The sequence below is a fragment of the Apteryx mantelli genome, chromosome 1 (assembly GCF_036417845.1).
Source record: "Apteryx mantelli isolate bAptMan1 chromosome 1, bAptMan1.hap1, whole genome shotgun sequence".
NCBI classification, from domain to species: Eukaryota; Metazoa; Chordata; class Aves; order Apterygiformes; family Apterygidae; genus Apteryx; species Apteryx mantelli.
Window position 1 is genome coordinate 95,599,385 of NC_089978.1, and position 12,513 is coordinate 95,611,897.

The window sequence follows — 12,513 nt, forward strand, 5'->3', positions numbered from 1 at the left end:
TGATTCTGATGCCAGTTGTGCATACAGTCCGAAGGCCTACAGCGAGCCAGTGAGCCAGGACACGTGGGCATTTTGTGATCAGGAAAATGACTGGCTTCTTTGGGGAAGAAACAAAGAAGAAGCCTTTATTTCTTCTGTAATTGGAACATTTGTCAAAATACCTCTTGACTGTGTGACTCTTGTAACTGCCGCAAACGTGCCTTTGGACCTGTGTAAATAAATCATTGGAAGAACTGCTTGGACAAAGCAGGCATTGAAGGAGTGTCTGTTGAGGAATCATGACCAAGCACTTGGAGATCATCAATTTGTCATTTTTGTTGGAACATGAAAGGGAAACAATATTGGGAGTGTTGAAGAGAGATGAATATCTGAAAAAAGTTGAAGATAAAAGGATAAGGTAATCCTTTTTGTTATTATTTAAAACCCTCCTACTTTTTATGGTTTAGGTGTTCTTTTGGCCCCCTGTGAAGATTTTTCTAGATGCCCTGGGGGAAGGATGAGCACTGGGTGATGGCACAATTAGTTTTAAGTCAGCCAGCTGTGTTAAAAAGAGAAAAATGCTTGCTAGTGTGTCCCTAAGTAAATGCATGATTGCGAAGTGCCCATTGCTTCAAAGAAAAGAAGAAAGATAATAGATCTGAAACTTTAATCCTAGGCATGTCATTGGCACATGGAATTACTGAAAGAAGAGTAGTTATTTTGTTTTAGTAATCATTTCATATAAGGCTAATCTGCAGCCTGTTGCTTATGCATACTTCAAATTAATGACATTTAGAACTGCAGTATTGCTTGAAAAGTTGTCATTTCGTCTTCATAAATTTGTATAACACTTAAAATGTAGTGAAAGTGGTTTAATGAAATCTGATGACTTACTCTAAAAATACGTCCAAATTCTCTGTATTGATTTTGATACTACATTTAAGATTCCACAATTCCTTTCTCATATTCTCAAATGTTCAAATAGCCTCAAGGAAATGAAATGTAAAAGCTAGGTTTGTGCATGTGTGTCTTGAATGCAAGAACATCTTTTAGAAACTAATGGTGTGTTTCAGTAAAGAAGGTAGTTTAATTGTTTCTGTGGTACAATAAAAATGAAATACTTCATTTTCTAGTTAATAGATTCAGAGTGTCACTGAGAGCTTTATGCTGGTAACGAGCAAAAATACACAGCAAGGGTTTTTAAATTTCAGATTCTGTAGATTTTGCCCAGTTTGGCTGAAGTTACTGCATGTGAATAGAAGATTTTAATAAAGCTCTTGACCTTCTTTCTCTGAGGGGAGCTGTATGCTTTGTGTCTTCAGGGCTGTCTGTGAGAGGGGAAGATTGGAAAGTGTCACAGGGAAAGCGCGCATGTGCCAGTATGCAGGAGTCCATGCAATATGGGACAAACGAAAGATGGTGCCCTTTTGCTTTCTCTTGCAACATTTACCGGATGAGGATGAGGATGAGGGAGGGCCGCTTCATTTACCAAGCAGCTTAGTAAATAAATAAAGTGAAGAGATTAGGTATGGCTCTCAAGACACTGGATGGGAAAAGTAGAGACCCAGGGGGTGTTGATAGAGTCCATTTGTTCTTTTCTGAGAAAGGTGAAATTGAAAGAACAATGTGTGGAGGCAGGCTGAGTCAGGTGTTTCAGATGAGGACTCAAATTCAGTTTGTTTATCTAAATATCAGTTCTGCAAAGTTTTTGTATGCTTTTCCAGTATGTTGTTGGTGCTCCCCCTGCCTCCCTCTCCCTTTTTAAAGTTTTTAAAAGAGAACTTTTGAAGTTTTCTATTGTGTTAGTTCTGAGAAACAAGTTTAGCGTGGATGTGCACAGTGCTTAGTGATGGTGTGGCTGCTAGGTGTAATGGTGCGGCTGCCAGGTGTAATGGTGCCAGGTGTAAACCAGTGTTTGCTGGTATCTGTCCATGTATTCTAAGACCAGACTGCATTGTGATTTGCTAAAAAGCATCTGAGACAAGTGCATTCAGCAGCTGCTGAGGCTTCTGCATAAAATTGAATTTGTTAAGCCACACAAAGTTAACCGCCAGTTTTGGAAGTCTTCTTCCTTTGAGATAACCAAGTCTAAATGGAGCGCCCCTATTGATGTGCAGTCCCTTTAACTGGGGGAATATAGTGGCTCATCTAAACAAGTGGGCTAAACCTGGCTTGCCTTGCTTAGTGCAAGACTGGGAAGGAAAGATGTTTCTTTACAGTGGTAAGAGCAAATTAATCATTGCACCTCCTTCATGATTCTTCTGAAGATGAAAACAGAAGACCAGAAGACAGATGGAGCACTGTTTGTTTTAGGCATTGTGCATATCTTGTAAGAGGATGAGCATTTCAATAAAAGTATTTCAGTTTTCTAAGGCAGGGGCCTTGGAAATGTGTCCCATGGCAGCAGTCATCTACCAAAGGCTTCTGTATTAAGTGCAGCAATGTATCAGAACACTAGCTTACCAAACCCCGCAGAAACCTTTCTTTTCTACTACTGTTGTCTCCCAGTCTCAAGTGGAAAGTTGCAACCCTTGTTCTTTTATGATCTCTTAAAAAACATACTTACCTGCTTTTTTTGGAATACTGGAAGAAGTCTCTCTGCCAAACCTACGGAGTTTGAGAACTCAAGGCAGCGCTGGAACATGTGATTCAGTAAAGGGACGGGTGGTAGAGGCTCATCTGTATTTTGCCACAAAGCGAAAGAGCACCTTAAGAAAAGATTGAAAAATGAAGTCAATCTGAAATATAATGGTAATTAGGAGGAAGTTCTTGGAAATGAGATGTGATGTGATGCTCGTACATCCTTCTGGCACCTATAGAGATCAGTTGGTTTTAGATTCACAGCATGCTGGAGAATTGTCATCAAGGCATTAAGTGTCTAATAATGGTGGAATGTAGTCTATAAAAGACTTCCAAGATGCTCAAACTGTAAAGAGCTGGGTGGGTAACTCTGCTTCCTGGGAGACTTCATAACTTTTCTTTCTGAATGCAGCTTGGCAAGGATATCTTTAATTATGGCTCATGAGTATACTTCAGAGAAACATGTGTTGTCTTTGGAATGCCGTTTGGTGCAATCTGTTACATATTTTATTGAAGTACTTTGCAGAAGAACAAGTCCTTTTATATTTATTTTCAATGCATTTTTCATTCTATCAAGATGCTTACTCGCACATTACACTGAAGAATTCTTCTTAGTCTGTTCCACTCTTTCTGAATCTGTCTTGACAATTATTTTCTCTGTTCCTATCAGTCTTCAAAAGCCATCATAACTTGAAAGGCTCTTTTTAGTCAACATGAAAGCACTAGTAAGCGTAGCAGAATATCCTAAATAGTGGAATTATTAAGAGTTATATTCATGATCACTTCTCATGCTTGTGTTCTGAAGTGCAGGTGGCTGTTCTTGTTTTTTTTTATTTGATGTACAACTATTTCACCTCTTCGTGTGAGGAAAAATGCAGAAGGCAGCAAGTACTCTTCCTGTTGTCTGGTTTAGCTAATACAAATAAGCAATTCTTTTAAATAAATATTAGGATTTATTTATGTTCTCAGCTTTCTTTCAGTATGCATTTAGTATAACTAGAAACCTTCCTTTAAATGGAATATAAATCCAAAGGAATTACTAGATTACTTGTGCAAATGAAAGCCTATAGTGTTCTAAGCATTGGTCTGCAATGCTTTCAACATCAGTTCAATGATCATCAAGACTGTTACTGCTAAGATTACTTGAGTCAAAGTCATTAAATTACATAGAGTTAAAATAGCTAAAAATAGTAATACTGACCATACCGAGAGTTAAACAACTGTGTAGTTGTTTTAATAGCTAAGCTGCTGGGAGAAATTTGCATTCAGAGAATGGCAGTCAAGACCAAGAACTGAAATGTGTATTTTTTCTCCATCCTTTCACTGTTTTTAAATAATTTTGTTCCTTTAATATGCATTTTATGAAAACCTGTATCACAGTTAATGTGTACTGCAACAAGTCATGAAATCAAAACTAAATCAAAGAATGTATTTGCTAAAAGGGAGGCGTACTGTGTTCTAAATGGGTTTCATCTAGCTGTTGTTGGTTTGTTTGTGTTCCAATGATAGCATCGCTGTGTCCACCCCAGCTGTGATGTTTCACAGGGAGCTTGTTTTGATGGTTATGCCATTCTGGATCTGGAGTTAGCCCTTCACCTCGGTATTGATATAGTACCACAGAGTGAAAAAACACAGATACGCTTGCTGCTAATGTACGTTGCTTTCTTACCTTACCTGTTTTTCTAGAGAGCTTTTAAAATACAAAGGTCTTTACATAGCAAAGCTTTGAATGCTGTGCTTTTAGAAAAGGAGACACTAATGGAATAATTTCTGGACTGAGAAAACAAAGATGGAACACACCAATATCTTCTAAGGACAAGGCTTTACTGTGTTATTACTTGAATCATTCTCTCAGTCTTTTTGTTGCCAAAAGTTGTATAAGGATCCCTCCAGCCCCAGTTCTGTGTTGTTAGGGAAAGTTGACACTTCTGTCTTTTCAGCTAAATAAATGGCATCACCCTCTCAATCAGAAGAGCTCCACAGAGGCAATTTAAAATATTAACTCCATTACAATATAGGAGAAACTGTTAGCACGGCTACCACCCTGTGGTAACTGTAGGCAAGTACTTCAGAAAAAGTTTTAAAGTTTGAATAACGGGAATGGAAATTGATCTATCTGGTAATTATGCATTTGGACTTGTTTTAAGTGCAAAATGATTTGTAGATTAGTATATAGTACAATATATGGTCTGTGCTTTTGCAAGACTGCCTATAAATAATATTGTGAGGAAAGAAACCTCATGTTAAAACATATTGTTCATCCATGTGTGTATGGGAAGAAGGGAGACTGCTTGTCTGGCAGCTGTCACATTTGACAAGTAAATCCTTACGTTTAACACATTGCTACTATTTGAACCAGAAACGTTTTCAAGCAAAAGTGGTTACTATTGCTAGTACCCTGAGGGTAGATGCCTGTTTTGCTCTCAATTATTCTTTGAAAGTGGTGATCCTTCATTGGTGGAAAAAATTAATGACTTTTCTGATGGTGATTCATTCTCCTATTCTTATACTCTGGGTACAATTGATTTTATTAATGCTTAGTAAGAAACCAACAAGCAATTTGTATTTTTTTTTATCTTGGTAACAGTTTCTAGTGGGGGGGGTTATTGTGAAGAAGGTTCATCTGTGGAAGTTTGTGATTATTATAGTCTCCAATATCATTTCAGTTCACATACCTCCTTTCTTTCTCTTCCCTTGCCTCCATTCTGCCACTCATTACTCTGATTTTATTTTTCCCTTACTAATTCATTCTTTGCGTCCCCCTGTTTTCTTTCTTTGTCATCAGTATACCTCCTTACTCAAATGTTCTTAAATGGTTTTTATAATACAAATCTATAACATAAACAAAATGGGCTTATAAAATAAGCACCTAAAAAAATTTTCAGATACTCATTTTTTTAATCCTTTTGTGAATTGTCAATAAAATAAATGTTACTTTCCAGATATTTTGTCAGACAGTGGAGGAAGTCTGATTCCATTTCGAAGAGGTGCTGGAAATCAGTCTGGGGAGGGGACTTCCTTTCTCCCTCAGCCACCAGGAGGATGAGTTTCTCAGTTTCTGCACAGAAAAATTCTCCTGTAGTATCTCAATTAACAGGTGCACAGCTTCAGATGGAGAACACGGACACTCGTCTGTGCAGGAAACATGGTTTTCTCAAGAACAAGTGCAAGACAGAAAAGTTTCAGTTGAAATTGCTTTTCTTGCTTAATTCTTTAATTATAGTTTGTTGGGGACAATTTTTTTCTACTGTATTTTTTTATAACTTTTTGAACTCTGAAACATTTAGAATCACAATATAAAACTGAAAATACTTAAATTCTGCTGCTCCACATCTTTTTATAAGAAAAAAGCTTTCAAAAATAGAAAACGGAGAGAAGCAGGAGACATTTGAAAAATCAAACTCAGGAATCATGTGTGTCATTGCATTCAGTAGTAGTGTTTTTAAAAAAGGGGGAGCTGGGGTGAGGCAGAAGAGTTTCAAACTAAAAAAAAAAAAAAAAGAAAGAAAAAAAGGTTTCCAAAATTCTACTCAAATGAAAAAAATCATTTTGGAATAAAAGAAAGTTAATCAGTTTCAAAGCAAAAATTGTGCATCTTTTCATAGCTACTTACCAAAATGCAAAACATTTTTGAATGAAAATTGAATTTGATGGGACAAGTCGGAGACAACAAAATTCTCTTGTAATGGCTGGCGTACAATTAAGAGATACTGGATATTCCCTACTTACCTTTCTATGCCCTGCCAAAATGGGAAATTTTAATCAAGATTGTTGAAATGCTGTGACAGAGTAAATCTTACAGAGTTAGAGGAAGTGATAGCATTTAGAAGGTGATGGAGCAGAGACACTCTTGCCTCTTGCAGCAGTATAGCTATTCTGCTTTTCTAAATTTGAGGAATGAATGTTCTCTAGTGTTCTGTATATCTATATGTTCTCTATACTACTAAGAAGAAATGGCTCCGATACAGGTTCCTATCGCTTCTTCATCTCTGCAGGATGACAAGGGTTGGGGAATATTCAGTCTCTGGAGGCTGCATTTGTGGGGGAATGCCTTTGATGCTTGAAGGCACAATGAAGTGAGGAGGGAAGAGTCAGGCTCCTCCTGGGCCTGTCTCCTGCCGCTTGCAGGCCGAGGGGAACAGGGCCAAGAGCTACTGCTGCTTGCTGTTCTTTGGTTGTGGTTTTGTGGAATTGTGGTCCTGGCTGCCTGCATTTCCCGCCCCCCCCCCCCCCCCCATCGTTTCAAGGCACCGACTTTTCATATTTGGTTTTAGGTGGACTTTTTAGGTGGACTTCATCTAGGATCTGAGTCAGTTATCAGATTTGCTGTAGGCTATGTCTTTTTCTCTTCTAGTTTGCTATTTCGTTATGGGCATTTTAGGCACCATCTAGAAAGGGTTGGATTGACTTATTCAGTGTTACCTGGAATATTATTTACTAGGACCAAAATTCCTCTCCAATGCACTTAAGATATTTTCTCTGACAGGATGGGGACCTTAATATAGCATTCATATTTAAAGGAATGGCTAAATATTCTGTTGTCTTTAACAGTAACAAATTTCTTTTGAATAGCTATCTTCTGTCAAACAGCTATCATAATGGATCATTCAGAAACTTCAGCTTATTAATTTGGCTTTTGATGATTTTTTTTTCTCATTTGTATTACGAGGAAAGGATTGATAAAGATTAATCCTTGTTTAATATATGAGATTAAAAATATCTAACTGCATGGTTTATTAGATTTCTTTAAAATTAAGGAGAACTCAAATTTTAGAATGGCAAAGGAAAAGTGAGTGTTTCCAATATATCTGGTTCCCATATTGGGGGGTTGATTTAGCGATAAGTCAGTCCAGCTACACGCTGCACTTGCTATCCCTTTTCAGTATTGTGTAACTAGTGCAGCTAGGCTGTGGTTGTTTAGAGGTTGTTACGATGATGGATTATTTTCAGATGACTCACCTACCTCCTCCTACGTTCCTGACCCTTCGGACAGTTAATTCTTTATTTTCTAAGACCTGAATATATTTGTTACAGTTTATCAGTAGTTTGATTCAATAAATGGTGTAAAAAATCCCAAAGGAAAGTTCATATCCAGCATGTCTGTCCATATATAGTTTGCTTGCTTGCTTTTTAAATTTTTGTATTTATTTATTTATTTGGTTAAGTCAGTGGAGAAGCTGTGGGTTGGTTTATGTTACCTTGGTTTCCTCTAAGGCAGCACTGTATTAAGAAAACAGAAAACAAACACTTCATAATTCATAGTTTTGGCAGATCAACTATCATCTGATAAGAAGTCAAAAATTTGTGTCAGATAAAGAATGGAAAATACTGTAAAACAGACTGATAATTAGCAAAAAACCTGACATCAGAGTGTCTGTGGAGTTTCTGAAATGCAGTGGGTCATTGTTGAATTTTTTTTAAGTATAAATGAGCCCCTGGAAATAAATCTGGAAAGAAAAATGAGCCTTTGCCAAGTGTTTAGCATTCTAAACCTTTTGAGATTGGAAGATCAACAATATTCATTCTCTCAGTTACCCTGACACCTCGGCAAGGTCCAGGTTGTAGTTTTGCCTGCAGAAATTCAAGTTCCAGAAGAAACTGAATTGTATGTGCCCCTTTAGTTTTATTGTATGTGATTGACCAGATCTTTGCAATACTGAATAAAAAGTGTCTCTCAAAAGACATCTGTGCAAACCTTGGCCGGCAGTTCTAATATCTAAAATCTCCTAGTTTGCACAGGAGACCAAGAAGACGATGAGGGAGGGAGCAGATGACCAGCAATCAAGTGAAGAAGTGGTGGACCAGGCTGACAAGCAAAGTGGGTGGGGTGATGTGAACAGGAAGTACCTTGTAATCAAGAAACTGAGCTGAGGGGGATCCACTTCAAGCATATCCACATAAATGAGGAGGTCCCTACTGGACAGAACTATGGGGAAAGCTCTCACACCCTTTCTGGGAAGTCAGCACACTTGGGTGCCTCTCTGAAGTGCTTGTACACTGATGCATGCAGCACGGGGAACAAACAGGAGGAATTAGAGGTCTGCATGCAGTTGCAGGGCTGTGATCTCATTGGGATCACAGACGTGCTGGCATAGCTCACACGGCTGGAGTGCTGCAATGGATGGGTGCAGGCTCTTTAGGTAGGACAGGCCAGGACAGTGAAGAGAGGCAGTTGCCTGTATGTGAGCGCGCAGTGGGAATGTGCAGAGCTCTGCCTTGGGACAGATGCCGAACAAGCTCAGAGATGCATTAGTGGGCAGACCAATGTGGGCAATGTTATGGTAGGTGTCTCCTACTGACCACCTGATCAGGAAGAAGTAGATGAGACCTTCTTCAGATAAGTGGAAGAAGCCCCCCGTTTGCAGAACCTGCTCTTCAGGGGGGCTTTACCTACCCCAATATGTGCTGGAGGGACAATACAGCAGGGCACAAGCAATCCAGGGGGGTTCTGGAGTGCATTGACAACAACTTCCTGACACAGATAATGGAGGACCTGACGAGGGGAGGTGTTTTACTGGATGTGGTACTTGCAAACAAGAAAGAACTGATCAGGGATGTGAAGTTAGGGGGCAGCATAGACTGCAGTGACCATGAGATGGCCTAGTTCAGGATCCTGAGAGGAGGGGAAAAAAGCAAAAGCGGGATCATAATCCTGGACTTCAGGAGAGCAGAGTTTGGCCTGCTCAGGGATCTGCTTGGAAGAATCCCATGGGAGACTGTTCTGGAGAGAAGTGGAGTCCCACTGGTTGATATTCAAGGATCATCTCTTACAAGCTCAAGAATGGTCCATGCTGCCAAGCAGGAAATCAAGCAAAGGTGGCAGGAGGCCTGCATGGATGAACAGGGAGCTCCTGACTAAACTCAGACATAAAAAGGAGGCATACAGGAGGTGGAAGAAGGGACAAGTGACCTGTGAGTAATATAAAGACAATGTCCAACCATGCAGGGATCGGGTTAGGAAAGCCAAAGTCCATCTGGAGTTGAATCTGGTGAAGGATGTGATGGGCAACAAGAAAGGCTTCTACAGGTACATCAGCAGCAAAAGAAAGGCTAGGGAAGATGTCAGCCCACTGCTGAATGGGAATGGGTGACCTGGTGACAAAGGGCATGGAGAAGGCCAAGGTACTCAATGCCTTCTTCACCTCAGTTTTTGCTGAAGGCAGGTCTTACCAGTAATCTCAGGGCCCTGAGATCAGTGGGAAAGCCTGCAGCAAGGTAGACTTACCACCCTTGGTGGAGGAGGATTGGATTAGGGAATGTTTAAACAAACTGGATGTATGCAAGTCCATGGCTCCTGGTGGAATGCACCCACAGGTGCTGAGGGAACTGGCCAATGTCATTGCAGTGCCACTCTCTATAATCATTGAAAGGTTGTAGCGATGGGGAAAGGTTCCAGAGGACTGGAGGAAAGCAGATGTCACCCCTGTCTTCAAGAAGGGCAAGAAGGAGGATCTGGGGAGCTACAGGCTGGTCAGCCTCACTTCACTCCATGGGAAGGTTATAGACCGAATAGTTCTGAAGATCATTTCCAAACATATGAAGGAGAAGAAGGTGATTGGGAGTACTCAGTGTGGATTTATGAAGAGGAAGTCATTCTTAACCAACCTGGTAGCCTTCTATGATGAGATGACTGGCTTGGTGGATGAGGGGAGAGCAGTGCATGTTGTTTACCTTGACTCTAGTAAGGTTTTTGACATTGTCTCCCATAACATCCTCAGAGACAGACTGATGAATTGCAGGTTGGATAAGTGGTCAGTGAGGTGGATTGAGAACTGGCTGAATGGCAGAGCTCAGAGGGTTGTGGTCAGTGGCGCAGAGTCCAGCTGGAGGCCAAGCACCAGCGGTGTCTCCCAGGGGTCAGTACTGGGTCCAGTCTTGTTCAACTTCTTCATCAATGACCTGGATGAAGGGACAGAGTGCACCCTCAGCAAGTTTGCTGATGATACAAAACTGGGAGGAGTGGCCAATACACCAGAGGGCTGTGCTGCCATTCAGAGAGACCTGGACAGGCTGGAGAGGTGGGCAGAGAGGAACCTCATGAAGCTCAACAAAGGCAAGTGCAGAGTCGTGGGAGGGGAGGAATAACCCCCTGCACCAGTACAGGCTGGGGGTGGACCTGCTGGAAAGCAGCTCTGCGGAGAAGGACCTGGGAGTGCTGGTGGACACCAAGTTAAGCATGAGGCAGCAATGTGCCCTTGTGGCCAAGAAGGCCAATGGTATCCTGGGGTGCATTAGGAAGAGTGTTGCCAGCAGGTGGAGGGAGGTGATCCTCCCCCTCTACTCAGCCCTGCTGAGGCCACATCTGGAGTACTGTGTCCAGTTCTGGGCTCCCCAGTACAAGAGACACGTGGAGCTCCTGGAGAGAGTCCAGCAGAGGGCTACTAAGATGATGAAGGGACTGGAGCATCTCTCCTATGAGGAAAGGCTGAGAGAGCTGGGCCTCTTCAGCCTGGAGAAGAGAAGACTGAGAGGGGATCCTATCCTATCAATGTGTAACAATAGGTATCTGAAGGGAGGGTGTAGAGAGGATGGGGCCAGACTCTTCTCAGTGGTGCCCAGCAATAGGACGAGAGGCAACGGGCACAAACTGAACCACAGGAAGTTCCGTCTGAACATGAGGAAAAACTTCTTTCCTGTGAGGGTGACAGAGCACTGGAACAGATTGCCCAGAGAGGCTGTGAACTCTCCCTCCTTGGAGATATTCAAAAGCTGTCTGGACACAATCCTGGGCAATGTGCTCCAGGTGACCCTACTTGAGCAGGGGGGTTGGACTAGATGATATCCAGAGGTTCCTTTTGATCTCAGCTATTCTGTGATGCTGTGAAGAGTTGCATCTTCCTAGTTCAAAGCATGATGTGGAAGGCCTGGATATTGAAACAGGCAATCACAAGGGACCTGGAAGGAGTTATGGCCAAAACTCACTGTTTACTATTTCAGGTTATTAAAGATAGCTTGTGTGAATCAAATGGGATGGAGAAAAAAGTATTCATACTTCTAGGTTTGTAAGGTACAGGAATCAGTCAAACCGTGAAGGAAAGTGTCATGCACTGGCTTTATTCAATTCTGAATTCAGCATATGCCCAGATACCTTATAGTGTGTAGTCTCTGAAACAGAACTATCGGTTGATAATGTAGGTTTCTCACTTTTAAAACAAGAAGCTTGCTTATGAGGATTGACTTATCTAAAGCTGTTCGGAAGTTTGGCCATTTGTTTTTAGATAATGTGTGAATGAAGGCATTTCATCTGGAAAGGAGAACAAATCTGTCATATTACTGAAGAAACAGTTTGCACTAGGTCTTGATATACTTCACGTAAGTCTTGCTGTGATATTTGCTAGAGTTGGATTTACATGCAGTTTTCAAAGCAATGCAGATACAAATTGAAAAGACTATACTAGCTGAGAAAGCAGATTTCCACCGGCATTCTCTTTAGGTTTACATCTGTAGGACTTGTCTTCTGTTTCTGTTTTCTCCATGAATAAACTCTGTTTAAAGGCAGTAGATTTGCTGATGCATTTGTGGTGATAAAATGTAAGTGACCATGTTTTGAAGAAAAGCGTATAGCAAACAGAAAGCACTATAATGGCAGTGTGCTATTAAATAGGTACTGCTTATGCATGCAAGTCTTGATAATGATGTATTTTGGAACCCCGTGAAATTGTGCAAAACTTCATCTGTGTGGCTTTTATACTTGCAAGTAAAATCAAGGCTATATGAGATATTCTTTAACTCTTGCCATACCTTGCTCTAATTCATGTATGTCATTTTGAGAATACTGTAAATTTGGAATTTCTCTGCAGTTACTGATGTTTTCTGTATCTGATAATGTCACTGTTGCAGACTTCTGCCTTTCGTAACGTTGGAAAGATGTAGCATGGACAGGGAAGGAGCTCCTGCTTCAAGCACTTTGGCAAGTTTTAGCTGTTCTTTTATTCTGTGTATTTTAAAATATGA

At 40.7% G+C, this 12,513-nt stretch overlaps 1 protein-coding gene across 1 annotated transcript in view; it reads left to right on the forward strand.

The window, feature by feature from the left end:
* Nucleotides 1-278: 278 nt before the first annotated feature.
* Nucleotides 279-12,513, forward strand: part of SYTL5 (synaptotagmin like 5) — a 62,480-nt gene continuing 50,245 nt past the window's right edge. Inside the window, exon 1 of the mRNA XM_013941633.2 lies at nucleotides 279-397. Coding sequence (XP_013797087.2) covers nucleotides 279-397 — 119 coding nt within the window. The remainder of the gene's footprint in view (nucleotides 398-12,513) is intronic.